At 44.2% G+C, this 19,611-nt stretch overlaps 2 protein-coding genes across 2 annotated transcripts in view; one reads left to right on the top strand and one right to left on the bottom strand.

Moving 5' to 3' along the window:
- The first annotated feature begins 3,029 nt into the window (after positions 1-3,029).
- On the top strand, positions 3,030-15,428 carry MEIG1 (meiosis/spermiogenesis associated 1). The gene is made up of 3 exons (XM_032243993.1): positions 3,030-3,364; positions 8,567-8,733; positions 15,081-15,428. Exons 2-3 carry the CDS (start codon positions 8,596-8,598, stop codon positions 15,207-15,209), a joined length of 267 nt encoding a protein of 88 aa, XP_032099884.1. The 5' UTR covers positions 3,030-3,364; positions 8,567-8,595; the 3' UTR covers positions 15,210-15,428.
- The window catches only part of ACBD7 (acyl-CoA binding domain containing 7), a 66,081-nt gene continuing 58,679 nt past the window's right edge, over positions 12,210-19,611 (bottom strand). Inside the window, exon 3 of the mRNA XM_032243991.1 lies at positions 12,210-12,605. Within this exon, the coding sequence (XP_032099882.1) occupies positions 12,213-12,605 (393 nt within the window). The 3' untranslated portion in view covers positions 12,210-12,212. The remainder of the gene's footprint in view (positions 12,606-19,611) is intronic.

The following is a 19,611-nucleotide window of genomic DNA, read 5'->3' as shown; positions in this document are numbered from 1 at the left end:
TCTTGAACTCCTGCCCTCACGCAATCCGCCCACCTTGGCCTCCCAAAGTGCTGGGTTACACACATGAGCCCTACCAGGGCTCCATAACACTTGAAGTCCCATTTTGTGCACAACACAGTGACAAGCCTTTGGGTAGCATTCAAACTATCTGGAGACAACATGTTTGCAGAATATGGCAAACAAAATCAGAGACGCAAAGTAACATGAGAGTAAATCCAGGAAGAAAGATTTCTGACCAGGGAAATTAGGAATCAGAATACCATCCCGGGCGGGCTTCGCCTGTAATCCCAGCACTTTGGGAGGCTGAGGCGGGTGGATCACCTGATGTCAGGAGCTCAAGACCAGGCTGGCCAACATGGTGAAAGCCTGTCTCTACTAAAAATACACGAAGTCGGGAGTGGTGGCACATGTCTGTAATTCCAGCTACTCAGGAGATTGAAGCAGGAGAATCACTTGAACCTGGGAGGCAGAGGTTGCAGTGAGCCGAGATAATGCCACTGCACTCCAGCCTGGGCAACAGAGAGAGATTCTCTCTCAAAATACAAAACAAGGCCAGGCATGGTGGCTCACGCCTATAATCCCAGCATTTTGGGAGGCTGAGGCAGGCAGATCACCTGAGGTCGGGAGTTCGAGACCAACTTGACCGACATGGAAAAACCCCCTCTCTACCAAAAATGCAAACTTAGCTGGGTGTGGTGGCACATGCCTGTAATCGCAGCTACTCGGCAGGCTGAGGCAGGGGAATCACTTGAATCTGGGAGGAGGAAGTTGCAGTGAGCCGAGATCATGCCATTGCACTCCAGCTTGGGCAAGAAGCGTGAAACTCTGTCTCAAAAAAAAATTAAGAAAGGGAAAAAAAAAATGTCATCCCTAGTGAATATCACCTTGTTCCTGCAATCATGATACTCAGAGTTCTATTTAAATACAAATTCCCATGAAATCTTGCGGAGGGGGAGGAGAGCTGACATAGAGAGGTATAGATAACATAATTACTAATTTAGGTAAAATAGCCTGCTAGTATACTATTGGCAACACCTTCGATGGTCTGTCTTGGAACACATGTGAACAATTACCCTGGCAGGGTTATGGAGACCTAACAACAAATTCTGATGTGGGTCTGTTGTCTGAAGAATCTCACAGACTTTGGAGCTCCAGGAAAGGCAGGTGAGGACAAAGCTTGTGATCTTATATATTTGCTCACTTTTTTTTATCTCCTCCTCTTTCCACAATGGATGCAGTACAGACAAAGGGAAATAGAGTCAGGACAAGGGAAAGATAGGGTAGAAAATAGGCAAGATAGGTAAGCACAGCCCAGACCAACCTAGTGAATCAGAAACTCTAGGAGAGTGGGACCTGGCAATCTGCAGCTTAACACACGCTCTAGGTGATTCTGATGGATCATAAAGTTTGAGAACCACTCGATTTGAGTCTAAAGAACATTCAAGTCCAGGCGCGGTGGCTCATGCCTGTAATCCCAGCACTTTGGGAGGCCAAGGAGGGCAGATCGCAAGGTCAGGAATTCCAGACCAGCCTGGCCAACATGATGAAACCCCGTCTCTATTAAAAATACAAAAATTAGCCAGGTGTGATGGCGGGGCCTGTAACCCTAGCCACTTGGGAGGCTGAGGCAGGAGAAACACTTGAACCAGGAGGCAGAGGTTGCAGTGAGCCAAAACCGCACCATTGCACTCCAGCCTGGGCGACAAGAGTGAAACACCATCTAAAAATAAATAAATAAATAAATAAGAAGAACACTCAGGAAGTCTGGGGCAGGAATCCAGATAGGAAGCTGCTGCAATACTGCAGGAAATGGGATGGTGAAGCTTAATTCATTCAACAAATGTTTTCATTCATTGACCATCTACTGTGTATCAGACACTGTTCTAGACACTAAAGATACAGTAGTGAGCAAGGCAGACAGAAAATGTGGCCCATCCTGGTGGCTCATGCCTGTAATCTCAGCCCGTTGGGAGGCCAAGGCTGGTGGATCACTTGAGGCCAGGGGTTGAAGACCAACATGGTGAAAACCCATCTCTACTAAAAATACAAAAAATTTAGCTGGGTGTGGTGGTGCACCTGTAATCCTAGCTACTTGGGAGGCTGAGGCATGAGAATTGCTTGAACCCAGAGGCAGAGGTTGTAGTGAGCCAAGATGGTGCCACTACACTCTAGCCTGGATGACAGAGTGAGACCCTGTCTCAAAAATTTTTTTTAAAAAGCAGACAAAAATCTCTGTGGAGGTGGGAGCGTATATTCTAATGAAGGTAATTATTGTCTACCGTTTAGGTAGTTCCAGATGTTATCAGTGTTTTCTACTGACTATTTCACCCTCACATCCTACCTGCCGATCAGATAGGTGCACTTTTTGTCCTCATTTGACAGTTGACAAAACGGAGGTTAAGTACCTTGTCCAAGGTCATGTTTCTAGTAAGTAAAGCCCAGATTCAAATCCAAGAAGGCCACCACACTTTTAGTCACTGTGCTCTTTGACAACACACTGCTAGCCACCATGCCATGCGTCCTCCACAGCACCAGAGGGGCAGTAGTGACATATACTCATTCAAAATATATCCCTTTAGCACCTACTGTGTGCTAGGCACTGTTAGGCAAGTGTGGCTGCAGCAGAATGATCCAGGCTACAGAGGAAGGAGGAAGCGTGTTGTGTGCAAACCTTACACGGCTTTGCTTACCCTGTAAAGCCTCTGGTTTTCACTCTGCATAAGATGGGAAGCCACTGCCGGATTGTGAACAGAGGACTGACTTTTTTTTTTTTTTTTTTTTTTTTTTTTTTTTTTTTTGAGACAGAGTCTTACTTTGTCGCCCACGCTGGAGTGCAGTGGCTCCATCTCGGCTCACTGCAACCTCCACCTCCTGGGCTCAAGCGATTCTCCTGCCTCAGCTTCCTGAGTAGCTGGGATTACAGGCATGTGCCATCATGATTAGCTAATTTTTGTACTTTTAGCAGGGACGGGGTTTCACCATGTTGGTCAGGCTGGAAGACTGACATAATTTGACTTAAGTTTTAAACGGACTGCATTGACTGCTGTATTGACAACAGATTATACAGGGGACAGAGGGAGCTGTTGGGAACTGTTGTAATTACCAGAGAAGAGACAAATGATGATGGCTGGGACGTGAGTAGAAGCTATGAAGTCAGCAGGCTGCACTGATGGATATGGAAAGAGAGGGCTCTATGCCTCACTAACTAAAAGACATGAAGAAGGAGCAGGGTTTTTGTTTTTGTTTTGGCAGGGAGGTGTTTGGGGAGGTTGTGTTGGAAAACCAAGTGGATGTTGAATATACATTGGATATACAAATCTAAAGTTCAGAGAAAGATTGGGCTGAAGAAATAAATTTGGGAATTGTAAGTAAATAGTGTGTTTTTTTGTTTTCAGTTTATGTGTTGCCTTTGTTTTAATATGACTCATTTATTTACAAGTTTATATAATTTAATTTGTAATATGGCTTGTGTGTGTTTTTGTTTTGTTTTGGGCAGGTGCCCCAGGCCCTTGTCATCTTCATGCTCATGGCTTGTATTTAACAACTGGCTCAAAAAATTCCTAAAAATTTAATTACAGAGTCATGAGAGCTCTAATGAGCTGGCTCCAGCCCACAGCTGTTCCTTTCTTTCATTCAACAATTTCACAAATCCTGATGGCTCTATGTTCAAAACATGTATCTTGAATCTGATCACTTTTCGCTAAAATAGTACTGTACTATATTAATAGATAATGCTAGAAAAAATAATTAAAGCTATAGATACCATTTATTGTAGGTTTACTAATTGTCAGGCACTATGGCGCCTCTCTGGATTGGTTCATTCCCTGCAAATAGATGATAGGAGATACGTACTGTGAGGAACTATAAACGGCAGTAGTCTCCGTGCTGTGATCCGCTTTCCTAGGGAATTTTTTCTGGAATTCAAGCAGCAGCAAATAACCCATTTCGCCCTCCGTCTCTGCTCCGGGGTAAGCCCTGGCAGCGTTCCTACCTGGGACCTGCATTGGCATAGCAAGTTGGGCCAGCGCTCGCTCCAGCCCCCGAGCACACGCACAGAAGCTCGCTCCCGGGGGCGGGGCCTGGGCGAGATGGGCGGGGCCTGAAGTAGCCGGGAGCTCCTGCAGCTTCACCGCGTTGCTAAGAGACGCGAGGATCGCAGAGGCCACAGCAGTTGGCCTCTCGCTGGCCCTGCCTGCGGATCCTGAGTAGAGAACGCGAGCACCGCCACGCCCGCCTGCCAGCTCCCAGGCGCCCCCGGCCTCTCCTGTTCGGCGGAGCGAGGATAACCCCGGAGAGCCGGCCCCAGGGGTGGGTGGATGCGTCGCTGGGCCCTCCCCGCCAACCCCTGCGCCCCTGCCGTAGCCCCGCCCCGGAAGTCCTTGCGCCGCCTTCTCCGCTCTGTCGTTCTCTGTGGTCTACTGAGGATTTCCCAGGAGATCCCGTGGTTTTCATGTCTCCTCCGTGTTTTTCAGGGGGGAGGGCCTTCCAGAGTCTCAGGGTTCGGTTCTCCCGGAAGCTTCCCGGCTGCCCCGCGATCCCTTTGGCTTTAGGGGCCGCGACTCCGAGGGCTCTCTGATGCGGGCCCTTGATTTTGGAATACTGTGCTTTGTCCATCCCAGCTTTCTCCAGGCGGATTTCACCTCCCACACAGTTGGTGGTTTGTGGCAGAAAGGAAGTTGGAGGGATGGGGACTGCTAGCTAGCTGTGGGGTCCGGAAGGGAGCGGCTTTGTGCTGCACACCTGCAGGTTAGCACGCCCAGAGCAGGGACCGCCAGGCTTGCTTTTGGGAACCACTTTTGTCTTTCATATGAACGCCCAGCGACAGCGGACGGGACTTTAAGACGTTAGAGACTATCTAATGCTTCTCTTTCGGTTCAGGAAAGAGGCACAGGCGTGTTCATGGCCTTGTCTAAGGTTACCAGCTGGTTACAGGGCTCCTGCTGCCTCTTACGAACAGGAATAATCTAATAGGAGAAAAAAACGGACTCTTAGGGAGGCCAATGCTCTTGAGGTTTTAATACTACTAAAAGTAAAAGCACTTTTCAGAGTGAAAGTGAAGTACAAAGGGAATTTGGGATGACTGACTACCTCAGAAGCCTGTGTTACAAATTTAGATTGTCAGGGCTTTGAGATGGTAGGTTTTCATGACCTACACGAAAAGCCTACAATAAATGCTTCTCGATTTAACCATGGGGTTATGCCCCAATAAAGCCATGATAAGTCGAAAATGCATTTAATGCACCTAGCCAACCTTAAACGTCTTCAGAACACCTTACCTAGCCTGCAGTTTGGCAACGTCATCTAACACAAAGCCTATTTTATAATATAGTGTTGACTATGTCATGTAACTTATTGAATACTGTATTCAAAGTGGAAAACAGAATGGTTGTATGGGTACTTGAAATACAGTTTCTAGCGAATACGTATTGCCTTTGCACCATAGTAAAGTGGAGGTAGGAGTTGAATCATTATCTGTATGCATATAAACCCTAAGTGTTTAATACAATTCAGTTTCACAAACCAGAAACTCAGGCAATGCCGTTGTTTGTGGAGATACAACTTGGTATTTTATACATAACATGTATGTATGTGTGTATGTATTTTTCTTGCGGCAGGATCTCTTGTCTCCCAGGTTGGAGTGCAGTGACTTGATCACAGCTCACTGTGGCCTCAACCTTGGGGGCTCAAGCAGTCCTCCTACGTCAGCCTCGCCAGTGGCTAAGACTACAGGCATGGGCCACCATACCCAGCTAATTTTATTTTTTGTAGAAACAGGGTCTCCCTATGTTGCCCAGGGTGGTTTTGAACCCTCGGACTCAAGTGATCCTCCCTGCTCCCTCCCTCTTTCCCCCTCCTGTCGCCGGGCTTCCCAACCGCCCCCTGACTCTTCTCTCCCGCTTTTCCGCCGGTTTGGACTGCGCTGCGACCTCGCGGTAGGGGTCCCCCGAGGCAACGCCGCGGGCTCTGGGGATCGTCAAGCGCCCCCTGCCGGCGTCTAAGGCCATATCACCCTGATCTCGGAAACTAAGCAGGGTCGGGCCTGGCCAGTACTTGCATGGGAGACCGCCTGGGAAAACCGGGTGCTGTAGGCTTTTGGCTCCGCGCTCCCTCCCACTTTCCCTCTAGTGTCTCCGGGCTTCCCAACCACTCCTTTTCTCTTCTTTCCCTCTTTTCCGCCCGGTCTCAGAAAGAGCTGCGATTACAGCCATGAGCCACTGCATCCAGCCATTAAATGTATTTTTTAATCAATTTTTTTTTGGCACAATTGCCAGTAAAGAAGCCACTCAGTCTGCAAGTGCCGAATATTACTACCAGCAGAATTAGTACTGCCACTGAATTCCTAGAATCATTGAAAAATTTAATCAAGGAATTATAAGTTGATCTTTCCTAATTTTAGTTTCATTTTGTTTTTTTAATAAACTGAAAGGCCAAAAAAAAAAAAAAAGAATTTGCACCACCACTTATATAGCATAGTTATAGCAGTCACTAGAGTTCCTATTATGGTGAAATTTACAGTCATATTCTCTTAGGTATTTTGGGAAACTAAAATTTTGAAATGCTTAATAGTAACTGAAAAATGTCTATTTCTACTGAGAAAAGCGGTGATTTCCCCCAAAGTCCAACTGAATACAGCATATTTTCTGCTTTTCTATTAAATGTAGCATTTTTATGTATAGTTGCCATAATTTTTTGAGCTGAAAGTGACAAAAGGTTATATAGATGACATTCAAGAAAACGCATTTTGAATGAATATGAGCAAAAAACCAAGCCTAAAGCAAAAAGGGCTTGGATAAGACAAAAATTAAGATTGTATTACTACTTTTCGGAAATGTGCTTCATCTGTAAAAGTCCTGCAAGTAATGGTCAACAAACTCATATACAAATATGACTAATTTTGAAAGTATTTTAATACAATGAGTTCACTTTTTTCTTTAATGTTTCTTAGAACCTGTTTCCTGTGTAATATTATTATTTTTTTAAGCCAAAGTTTCACTCTTGTTGCCCAGGCTGGAGTGCAATGGTGCTATCTCATCTCACTGCAACCTCCGCCTCCAGGGTTAAAGCGAATCTCTTGCCTCACCCTCACAAGTTGCTGGGATTACAGGCATGCACCACCACGCCTGGCTAATTTTGTATTTTTAGTAGAGATGTGCTTTCACCATGTTGTCCAGGCCAGTCTCAAACTCTTGACCTCAGGTATCCTGACCTCAGTCTCCCAAAGTTCTGGGATTACAGGCCTGAATCACCATGTTCAGCCTTTCCTTTTTATACTTTAATGTATTTCTTGAATTTCTTGACCTTTTAACATAATAAGCATTTGTCATTGTGATTGAAAAAAATTCAAAAAATATTAATTTATTTACAGGATCTGACTTTAATATGTTTCAGCCAATAGAAATATTTTATTTATTTATTTAGAGACAGAGTCTTGCTCTTTAGCCTTGGCTGGAGTGAAGTGGCACAATCTTGGTTCACTGCAACCTCCACCCTTCGAGTTCAAGCAATTGTCCTGCCTCAGCCTCCCAAGTAGCTGGGATTACAGGTCCCTGCCACCATGCCCAACTAATTTTTTGTATTTTTAGTAGAGACAGGGTTTTGCCATGTTGGCCAGACTGGTCTCGAACACCTGACCTCAGGTGATCCACACACACTGGCCTCCCAAAGCGCTAGGATTACAGGTGTGAGCCACCTCGCCCTGCCAGAAATATCATGGAAGAATAGATTCAAGGAATCATGATGAAAATTTTGGACACTTTACTTCAGTTAAATGACTAATACATTTTGATAACAGAAGAAATAGCTGAGAAAACAAGTGCAAAATTATGCCTTTGAAAACCTCGAAGTTTGGTGAATAGACGATGATATGAACTAAAGTTGTATATTTGACTTTCTAAGACTATTAGTGACCTCTTACATTGTTTTTAAATCCTTGATCTCAGTACCACGACAGCCATGCAGTATGCATGAAATGCATGTTAGTCTGTCTTCTCACATTCGTTCATCAAAGGATCAGGCACTACAGTGACCTCAGTACATTAATTGCAGCAACTGAGATGTCTCCAAGTAATTAAGAAGTGAAAATGAATAAACCCTTCCTTCCCAGAAACAGGGAAGAGAGTGAGAAGACAGATCTTACATTCCCTTTTCAAGAGACAGAGAGAGATACAGTTTGGAACGTAACTAAATGGAGTGGTGGTGGATATTTTGACAATCTACTGAATGTATTACTGGAACTCTAGTATTTGTATACAAATATACAGCTTTTAGAACATCACTCCGTAACTACAACTCTAACTGCAATTTTATTGATAAAGAATTAAACAGTTTTGTATGTATCTTTCGGGGACTTGGGCTTTTTGTTTGTTCATTTGTTACATTTTTATCTCCACAAAATAGAGCATGAATCCTTCTCAATCTTGGAACTGTCTGTCTAAAAAACTAATATATTTAATGGGATTCTCAACTCTGTATATAATTTTTAAGTGTTAGTTTTGTTTATTCTTAAAGGGAATTTCAAAATGGGCATTATTACATTATCTGTTAATGTTGTCTTAACATCTTTCAGAAATTGTTGGTAATAAGGCCACTGTAACCATGGCTAGTTCCGACGTGAAACCAAAATCAATAAGTCGCGCCAAAAAATGGTCAGAAGAGATAGAAAATCTGTACAGATTTCAACAAGCGGGATATCGGGATGAAATTGAATATAAACAAGTGAAACAAGTTTCTGTGGTAAGAACAAACCTGAACTCAAAATGAGTTTCTCAGATGCTGAAAAGTATTTTATAAACAACCAGAGAATAACTGAAGAGACTTCTACTCCACCTCTCTCATTTTATTTATTTATATTTATATTTATTTTATTTTATAGTGTCTCACACTATCACGTTCTATCACCCAGACTGGAGTGCAGTGACAATCTCGACTCACTGCAGCCTCCACCTCCCAGGATCAAGGGATTATCCTACCTCAGCCTCACAAGTGGCTGGGATTACAGGCGTGCGCCACCACGCCTGGCTAATTTTTGTATTTTTGTAGAGACGGGATTTTGCACGTTGGCCAGGCTGGTCTTGAACTCCTGACCTCAAGTGATCCACCCGCCTCGGCCTCCCAGAGGGCTGGGATTACAGGCAATAGCCATGGCGCCCAGCCAGACTCTCTCATCTTATTAAGTGGGAGAGGCCCAGAAGGTTGATTTGCAGGTAGAGTCGGGGAAGAGGTGGTCATTCAGCTGGGCACATTCAGAATTTTCTATGTTTTATTGAGCAAGTATGCTCTGCTAAATGACTCTTTTATGGTACATCACAAAAGCAGAATCTTTTTCCCTCACTTGGGTAATTTTATTATCAGATAATCAGTTTGTTGTGTAACTATTTTTTCCCTCCTGTTACTTTTTATTTTAACCATGAGTTAGAAAGAGGTTAAAATTGTGTTTTTTGTTTTTGTTTTTTTTTTTTAGACAGAGTCTCACTTCATCACCAGGCACCAGGCTGGAGTGCAGTGGTGCAACCTTGGCTCACTGCAACCTCCACCTCCCAGGTTCAAGCAAGTCTCCTGCCTCAGCCTCCCGAGTAGCTGGGACCACAGGCAAGCGCCACCACGCCCAGCTAATTTTTTTTATATTGTTTAGTAGAGACCGGGTTTCCAGTATGGTCTCCATCTCTTGACCTCGTGATCCGCCCGCCTCGGCCTACCAAAGTGCTGGGATTACAGGTGTGAACCACTGTGCCCCGCCAAAATTCTGTTTCTTTTTATGGTGATTATACCTTATAAACAAAAGTGTTAGAAAACAACTCCTGACTTTAGGAGTATATTCCAGGCTTCCCTCAGAGAGTGGAGACCTAGCTTTGCTTTACGAAGACTGGAGCAAAGTCTAGATGTGCCTCCCATTTATACCGTGTGGTTCTTTTTAACTTATTTATTGTGTTGGCTACTAAGAGATGGATTTTTTACAAATTCAGTTGACCCGTTACCAATACAGGGAGTAGGAGCTTCGATGCTTCACGCAGTCAAAAATTTGTGTATAGGCTGGGCGCGGTGGCTCAAGCCTGTAATCCCAGCACTTTGGGAGGCCGAGGCGGGTGGATCACGAGGTCAACAGATCGAGACCATCCTGGTCAACACGGTGAAACCCCGTCTCTACTAAAACTACAAAAAATTAGCTGGGCATGGTGGCGCGTGCCTGTAATCCCAGCTACTCAGGAGGCTGAGGCAGGAGAATTGCCTGAACCCAGGAGGCGGAGGTTGCGGTGAGCCGAGATCGCGCCATTGCACTCCAGCCTGGGTAACAAGAGCGAAACTCTGTCTCAAAAAAAAAAAAAAAAAAAAATTTGTGTATAACTTTTGACTTCCCAAAATAACTACTGGGGGTAACTCCCCAAAATAACTACTACTTCCTGTTAAAAGGATGACTTGCCCATAGGTAAACAATTGATCGGCCCAGAAATACACTAATATCTTCATATATTTTATGCATTCATGACAAACCTTTTTCTTAATTTTTTTTTATATTTCTAGTCTCTGTGGTTTGCGAGTTTTTTCAAATTGTTGCAAATCTCAAAAAAGAAGTCAACATATTTTTTGAAAAAAATCCATGTATGAATGGACTCCCCAAGTTCAAACTTATGTTGGTCAAAGGGCCACCTGTATTGTAGAATATGACATAGTATTCATAAATATATTTTCATTTTTAGTTTGGGGTTATAACAGTGTTTATTAACTCCATTGTTTATTTTTCATTTTTTTTACTAACTCATTTTTCAGAGACTAATGTGTGGAATTTGTAGGTTGCTATGAGCTCTTGTTTCTTTTTCTTTTATACTGCTCTTTGACCTCTACTTCAAAATTCCTTTAAAAGTACATAGGAGGATTAGAGTGGTGGCTCACACCTGGGATTTCAGCAATTTGAGAGGCTAAGGTAGGTGGATCACTTGAGGTCAGGAGTTTGAGATCAGCCTGGCCAACATGGTGAAAGCCTATATCTACTAAAACTACAAAAATTGACCAGGCGTGGTGGTGCGCACCTGTAGTCCCAGCTACTCGAGAGGCTGAGGCAGGAGAATCACTTGAGCCCAGTGGGGGAAGGTTGCAGTGAGCCGAGATCACGCCACTGCACTCTAGCCTAGGCGACAGAACAAGATTCCATCTCAAATAAATAAACAAATAAATAACAAAATAAAATGGAACAAAAGTACATAGGAAAAAGGATGGAGGCAATACAGAACTAAAATGGAATTGCCTTTTTAATAGACATTAATTTAGCAGACATTGTTGAGGTTGTATAATAATAAAATTTAAAATACTGATCAAATGAAGATTGATTACTATGATTTTCATATATCTGTCTTCTCAACCATTTTTCTCTATCCCCATTGCCAAGGATAATTTTCATTACTGTATCATCTATGACTTTTAAATAGATAAAACACAAGCATTATCATTTTTATGCTTTTTAAAATAAGCTTCATACCTTGCCTTAAGATTGGGAAGCCCCTAAAGATATACGAGCCTCAGTCATAGGTGGCCAGGTGTGGTGGCTTACACCTCTAAGCCCAGTGCTTCAGGAGGCTGAGGCTGAAGGATCGCTTGAGGCCAGGAGTTCAAGACCAGCCTCAGCAACATAGTGAGACCCCATCTCCACAAAAAAATTTTTTTAATTAGCCATGCATGTTGGAGTGTCTCTGCAGTCCCAGCTACTGGGAGGCTCATGTGGGACGATTGCTTGAGTGCAGGAGATCAAGGCTGCAGTGAGCTGTGATCACATCACTGCACTCCAGCCAGAGTGACAGAGCAAGATCCTGTCTCAAAAAAAGAAAGAAAGAAAACAAGTCACAAGAATTTAATGTAATCTCGTTTGAAGTGCCTGACATTATAGTGCTCATAATTTGTTGGGCTGGGTATAGTGGCTCATGCCTGTAATCCCAGTACTTTGGGAGGCCAAGGCAGGTGGATCACCTGCAGTCAAGAGTTCAAGACCCGCCTGGCCAACATGATGAAACCCCCGACTCTACTAAAAAATACAAAAAATTAGCCAGGCATGGTGGTGCACACCTGTAATCACAGCTACTAGGGAGGCTGAGGCAGGAGAATCACTTGAACTTGGGAGGCAGAGGTTGCAGTGAGCAAGATGGCACCACTGAACTCCATCCAGCCTGGACAACAGAGTGAGACTCTCCCTCAAAAAATTTGTTGACTGAAGAAACAGTAAGTGTTTAGTGAATGATGGCTTTAATTAATCTCATCATCTTGGAGTCTAAGATAAGTAACAAGAATAATAAAACCTTATACAAGTCAAAGTATGTGTGCCTTAACAAAAAGAAGCACAGGGATTTAGAGGAAAACAAAATCACTTCCTTTTGGGGACAATCCCTAGAGAGGGCTTTATGTCCCCAGTGGCATTTGCAGTGGGTCCTCAGGGACAGAGAGGATGGTGACTGAAGGCTTGCTCTGGCTGGAATGTTTCTACCAGTGTGCAGTGGTTTGAGGGTTTGAGAGAAGTTGTTTTTCTGTAGCTGGTGGTACAGGGCTTGCTGACCTTCCCTCCCGAAGAGAACATCCTTGAACTTGAGAATCTCATTCCATTCCACCACAGTCAAGTGGGTTTCCTAGATCAAATGGAAATGATTAAGTTGAAAGTCAAGAAGAAAAAAGTTCAGATGTGCCAAGGGGTATCAAAAGGAAAAATGTTTCTGGGCGCGGTGGCTCATGCCTGTAATGCTAGCACTTTGGGAGGCCGAGGTGGGTAGATTATGAGGTCAGGAGTTCAAGACCAGCTTGGCCAAGATAGTGAAACCCCCTCTCTACTAAAAAAAATACAAAAAATTAGCTAGGCATGGTGGCAGGTGCCTGTAATCCCAGTTACTCAGGAGGCTGAGGCAGGAGAATTGTTCGAACCTGGCGGGGGGTGGAGGTTGCAGTGAGCTGAGATCGCACCACTGCAGTCTAGCCTAGGTGACACACTGAGACTCCTTCTCAAAAAAAAAAAAAAATGGCTAGAAGTCAACAAGCATAGGACCAACATAGCTGTCCTAAGGATTATCCCATAGAAAGTAGCTTCAGATGATCAGAAGAGGCAGTGCTTGTACTGTTTCCTCACTGGATGAGATGGTTTTCAGGATCCTAGTAAAGAGAATCTGCTCCTGGCCCAGGAGGGGAAGAGGGCAACACTCCTTTCCCTGCTGAAGGCATTGGAAGCCACACAGGCAGGTGTGGCCTCAGTGATGGAAAGGACTGCTGGTTTTCTGTAACGTACATCATAGGGCCTACCAAGGCTTCTCAGAGATGCTGTTACCAATTCTTGCTAATTCATAACTAAATGAGATGACATAAAAAATGAAGATGTGTTATTAGAAAAGAAAAGACATTGGGGACACAGATGGTATATTCCTCTCTACTTCCTACTGAAAGCTGAGATTTATTCGTGGGGAATAGAACAGTTGCAGGACTGCCTGTATAGATCGTGTTGAAGAACAGGATTTGATTTTCTAAAACCTGGATAATGAGTTTTTGACCATGATAAAGATTCCACAAAATCTGAAAGGAACATATTTGACAGTAGCAAAATACATTAACCTGACTAGGAAGGCATAACATTAAAGAGGAAGCGGGGAGACAGATCTCCAAATTAGATCAAGCCAAACGATCAAGTAAACCAACCAGTATGTTATATACAAGACGGAGTGGTAGGAGACGGCCGGGCACAGTGGCTCACGCCTGCAATCCCAACACTTTGGGAGGCTGAGACAGGAGGATCACTTGAGCCCAGAAGTTTGAGACCAAACTGGGCAACATATAATAATAATAATAAAGAATGGTAGGAAAAGTAAAAAAAGATTTTTGACACTTTGGGAGGTCAAGGTGGGAGGACTGCTTGAGGCTAAGAGTTTGAGACCAGCCTGGGCAACATAGTGAGGCCCTGTCTCTCCAAAAACAAAAAGAAACCTTATCTGGGCATGGTGGTGCATACCTGTAGTTCCAGCTACTCCGGAGGCAGAGGCTGGAGGATCCCTTGAGCCCAGGAGGTTGAGGCTATAGTGAGCTATTGATCACACCACTGCACCCCAGCCTGGGAGACAGGGTGAGACCCTGTCTCAAAAAAAAGAAAAAATTTCAAGGTGAACTTGAAATTGGGGCAGAAGGAAATGTGTCTACACCTTTGGATAGTTCCTGAGTTGCTTGCTTTACTCCCTGTGCAGTTATCAACAATCAGCAGGCAGTGCTTTCAAAATGGGGCCTGGGCTTAGACCTGATATCCTCCTGGGGTATTAATTTTAGAAGTTATAGTGTTTGCAATCTTTTGTAAAGGTAAGAAGAATGAAGTTTAGATTACATTACTTTGAGTGTTTTCACTTACTGTGGCCACAGTATTGAAATTTAAATCTAGAAACTGGAGCTGGGTACAGTGGTTCAGGCCTGTAATTCCAGCACTTTGGGAGGCCGAGCTGGAAGGATCAATTGACCCTAGGAGTTTGAGGTCAGCCTGGGCAATGTAGCAAGACCCTATCTCTAAAATAAATAAAATAAACCTAGAAATTGGGCTATAGAGAAAAGCACTGAATTCACTGTCTTTATTATTATTATTATTATTATTATTATTATTTTGAGACAGGGTCATGCTGTGTCGCCCAAGCTGGAGTACAGTGGCACGATCTCGGCTCACTGCAACCTCCACCTCCTGGCTTTAAGCAACTCTCCTGCCTCAGCCTCCCAAGTAGCTGGGATTACAGGCACCTACCACCATACCCAGCTAAATTTTGTATTTTTAGTAGAGACAGGGTTTCGCCATGTTGCCCAGGTTAATCTTGAACTCCTGACCTCAAGTGATCTGCCTGCCGCAGCCTCCAAAGTGCTGGGATTACAGGCATGAGCCCCGGCACTCAGCCTGAATTAGTTGTCTTACAGTATAAGGCTGCAATGTAAGATGTCTCTTGTGGGTATAACACTTTAAAAGCTCAAGCATTTTAAAATCTAATCTTATACTTTGTTGGTGTGAATCATACCTTTTAACTATTTGAGAGGAAAATATGAGATAAAAATAAAGCTGGTGTTACAAAATTTGTATTCTGGTTCTTGATGTGCAGGTAGACCGCTGGCCAGAGACAGGATACGTGAAGAAACTTCAGAGAAGGGACAATACATTCTATTACTACAACAAACAGAGGGAATGTGACGACAAGGAGGTCCACAAAGTGAAAATTTATGCTTACTAGCCTGTCTTCTTGGTGTTGCTTGTCGATTACATTTTAAGAATTGATCATTTCCTTCTACATTGCGTAAATGTTTGTCATTTTATGAAATAATGCAAAATGCAGTCTTCAGCTTAATGTTTGGTGAAACACAAAGCCATGAGAATTGGTGTCTGTTCATCACCTTGTCCTGTTCTAGGAACTGGCTGCAGATGCATTAAAGTTGTACCTTCTCGGTCCTGATCTTCCTGTCCATTTTATTTTATTTTGAGATGGAGTCTCACTCTGCCACCCAGGCTGGAGTGCAGTGGTGCGATCTCGGCTCACTGCAACCTCTGCCTCCCAGGTTCAAGCGATTCTTGTGCTTCAGCCTCCCAAGTAGCTGGAATTACAGATGTGCACCACCACACCCAGCTAATTGTTGTATTTTTAGTAGAGACAGGGTTTCATCACATTGGCAGGGTGGTCTCAAACTTCTGACCTCAAGTGACCCGCCCACCTCAGCCTCCCACAGTGCTGGCATTACAGACATGAGCCACCACGCCTGGCCTCTGTCCATTTTAACTGTGGTGTGATCACCATTATGTTTGAGAAAACACCTTTGAAACCATCCAAATGGTTAGGCTAGCAAAATGTTTTCTTATAGCAGATAATCTTAGCGCTCCACCTACACCCGCTCCCAGCATTCACGTCTTTACTAGAACATCACTCTGAGATGCCAGATCTGGGTCTTGTGGCCCAGGGTCTTTTTCTTGCCCCTGGAGTCCTTTGCCTCTTGCTGGGCAAACTGGAAGTGCCAAGGAATAATGCCTGCCATGGGAGAAGTCCTCCACTAATGACTGACGGGAAGTAGAGATAGAAATCCTCCAGCAGGCCAGGCACAGTGGCTCACGCCTGTAATCCCAGCACTTTGGGAGGCCGATGTGGGTGGATCACCTGAGGTCAGGAGTTCAAGATCAGCCTGGCCAACATGGAAAAACCCTGTCTCTGCTAAAAATACAAAAATTAGCCCAGTGTGGTGGCATGTGTCTATAATCCCAGCTACTAAGGAGGCTGAGGCAGGAGAATCGCTTGAGCCTCAGAGGCAGAGCCTGCAGTGAGTGGAGATTGCAGTCTGGGCCACAGAGTGAGACCCTTTCAATCAATCAATCAATCAATCAATCAGTCAATCCCCCAGCAACCTCACAGCACAGGAGGAATAAGTCTGAGGTATATATTTGACATTGGCTCCAGGAGCTTCTCCGGGAGGAGTTAAGCTTTGATTACCTGTCATAGTACCCAACTGGATAAGGTACTGTGTTGAGTTCCTCCCTGCCTTGCCGCTTCTTCCGCCCTTTACCTATGGTTCTTTCTCTCCTGAATAACCTCCCTGTACTTGAAGCCTTATCTCAGGGTTGGCCTCTAGGTTCCCCCACCTAAGACAAAGAAATCCCAATGCTTCCTGGAATCGCTATAGAAACAGCCTACGTGTTGATTCAAGAGGCTTTCTGAATCAAGGAAGTCAATATTAACCTTTAAGCCTTAAGAAGTCCTCTTCTCAAAAATTAGTGCGTCTTCAGTGCTTCGAGATCAGCTAGATACAAGATCCTTTTCATTTGAACTACTTTTTCACTGCAAGTTCTGATCACTTGCAAGTTCTGATCTTTAAATAGATTTTTGTCTTTTGGGGTTGTTTTTTTGAGACAAGGTCTCCCTCTATCACCCAGGCTTGAGTGCAGTGGCACATTCATGGTTCACTGCAGCCTCAGCCTCCTGGGCTCAAGGGATCCTCCCACCTCAGCCTCCCAAGGAGCTGGGACTACAGACACATGCCATTATGCCCAGCTAATTTTTTCTTTTTGGTAGATATGGGTTCTGCTATGAACTCAATCGATCCACTCACCCTGGCCTCCCAAAGTGCTGGGATTACAGCATGAGCCACCGCACCTGGCCTGAATAGATTTTTGGATAGGGGCTCATATCTGTCAATTCATTCAACTTTAGCTCCCATTTTCCAGAACCACTGTCTTTACCCTGAAACTCCATTAGTTTTCCCAAATCAAACTCCTGCCTCTTCAACTGCCTTTTCTTTTCTAACACACATCATGGTAAGGATGGATAGATTGGCTAGGTTCTTTTATGCCTTTCCCAATACAGTCTGGAATTATCCGGCTTACCACTTCTCTCAGGCCTCTCTGGTCATGATTTTTATCACCTTCTTCCTGATTTGGCAGATGCTAAAGTTTGAATGTGTCCCCCAAAGTTCATATATTGCCTTAACCTCCAGGGTAACAGTGTTGAGAGGAAGGGACTCATGGGAGGCACTAATGTCATTATTGTGAGAGCAGGTTTGTTATCAGAGGAGTGGGCTTGTTATAAAAGTGAGTTCAGGTGGGCCACGGTAGCTCACGCCTGCAATCCCAGCACTTTGGGAGGCTGAGATGAAGAGGGAAATTAGATAGTAACAATGGTAGTCTGTAATTGCTGCGTAATAAAATAAAGTTTACTGTGCTGTGTTTGATATAAAAGCTAACTCCCATCTCTGGTTAAAATTAACTCCCCGTAAAACCTGTCTTATCTGTTCTCCCCACGTTCTCAGCAAAGTTCCCAGGCATCTCAAGACTCCTGTTTTTCTTGCTGACCAGCTGCAAGGTCACAGGGCAAGATAACACCCAAAGAATGTACAATGTGTTTCTCAAAATGCTATTTTTCAAATGTAACATACATCACAAGACACTTTACAAATTAATTAACTGTTCTTTGTTTTGGCTTCTGTAAACCTATTAGCTGCTAGGTCATCCTGAATATATAAAAAGTACCCCATTTTCTTTGTCCAGGGCTCAGCCTTGGGATACTAATCCGCTGAGCTGGTGGCCCCCTAATAAAATCCTCCAGTTTCACCTATTGGTCTCTACAGTCTCCTGAATATTCTGCAACAGAGGTGGGCAGATCACCTGAGGTCAGGAGTTCGAGACCAGCCTAGCCAACATGGTGAAACGCCATCTCTACTAAAAATACAAAAATTTGCCAGGCATGGTGGTGTGCACCTATAATCCCAGCTACTCAGGAGACTGGGGCAGCAGAATTGCTTGAATCCAGGAGGCGGAGCTTGCAGTGAGCCGAGATTGTACCACTGCACTCCAGCCTGGGTGACAGAGCAAGGTTCCATCTCAAAAAATAAGAAAGAGCTCAGCCCCTCTTGCTTATGCTATTGTGCTCTCTTGCCCCTCTGCCTTCTGTCATGGGATCAGATGCAGCACAAAGGCCCTCACCAGATGCCAGTGCCATGCTCTTGGACTTCCCAGCCTCCAGAACCATCAGCCAAATAAACTTCTATTGTTTATACATTATCCCATCTCAGGTATTCTGTTATAGTGACACTAAACAGACTAAGCAGCAGACCTGTAGGTGCTGATAAGAGGTCTTCTAAATCTGATGACACTTCCTTTTTCTCTTGGTAAAACCCACTGTAGCAGCTGGAATAATCGCCCCTAAAGATGTCCAGATCCTCATCCCTGGAACCTGTGAATATGTTACTTTGTATGACAAAAGAAACCTTGCAGGTGTAATTAGGTTAAATATCTTGAGATGCAGAGGTTATGCTGAATTTTCAGGGTGGGTCCAAGGTAATCATAAGGGTTCTCAAGAGGGCACTGGCTGAGTTGGAGTTAGAGAAAGTGATGTGATCATGAAACCAGATGTCTGAGTGATGGGAGGAAGGAGCCATGCGGAAGAAAGCAGAAAGCCTCTTGAATCTGGAAAAGGCAAGAAAACAGATTCTCTGCCTAGAATCTCCAGAAGAAACCATAACCTTGTTTTTACCAAATAAGACCCATTTCAGACTTCTGGCCTTCAGAACTGTAAGAGAATCAACTAATGTCATTTTCCACTACTCGGTTTGTGCTCATTCATTAAAGCAGCAAAGGACGCCTACACAGATCAGATGGAGCAAATAACTATCCTTAGTCTTGAAGTCAACATAGCTTCAATCATGGGCTTCCATATTTTGGCCATTAGGTAAACTTTGGTTACAGATAACATCCATTCCAAGGAAGTTAGGCAGTCTTTTTTCCTGTAACAGTCCCAGTAATTAGCCTGAAAGTTCTAAATGCCACATCATCTTTCTGCAGCAAGTCTAATCACCTGCCATTTGGGATCCTTGTGACCAGAGTTTTCCCAATGTGTAGTATGTGTAGTATGTGTAGTTTTCACAATGTGTAGTATGATGGGCATAGCTGGTATTTTCACATCATGCCAATCTTTCTCAGAAGATAAACTTTTTTCTTGGCGCCTTTGTGGCCACCTTTTATAAAGGGCTTGTCTCTACTAACTACAGTTCATGGTGCTACCGAGAGAGCCAGCCACGCCCACTGCCAGATGCTCTTAGCAGATGTGTTTGTGCTGTGGCGTGGGACTCTGCCCACAGGCTGTGGTCCATAATGGCAAC

Source organism: Sapajus apella, unplaced genomic scaffold (genome assembly GCF_009761245.1).
Source record: "Sapajus apella isolate SASKATOON/1434 unplaced genomic scaffold, GSC_monkey_1.0 scaffold53, whole genome shotgun sequence".
Lineage (NCBI taxonomy): Eukaryota > Metazoa > Chordata > Mammalia > Primates > Cebidae > Sapajus > Sapajus apella.
The sequence above is the reverse complement of the archived record's forward strand: the minus strand, read 5'-3'. Positions and strand labels throughout refer to the sequence as shown.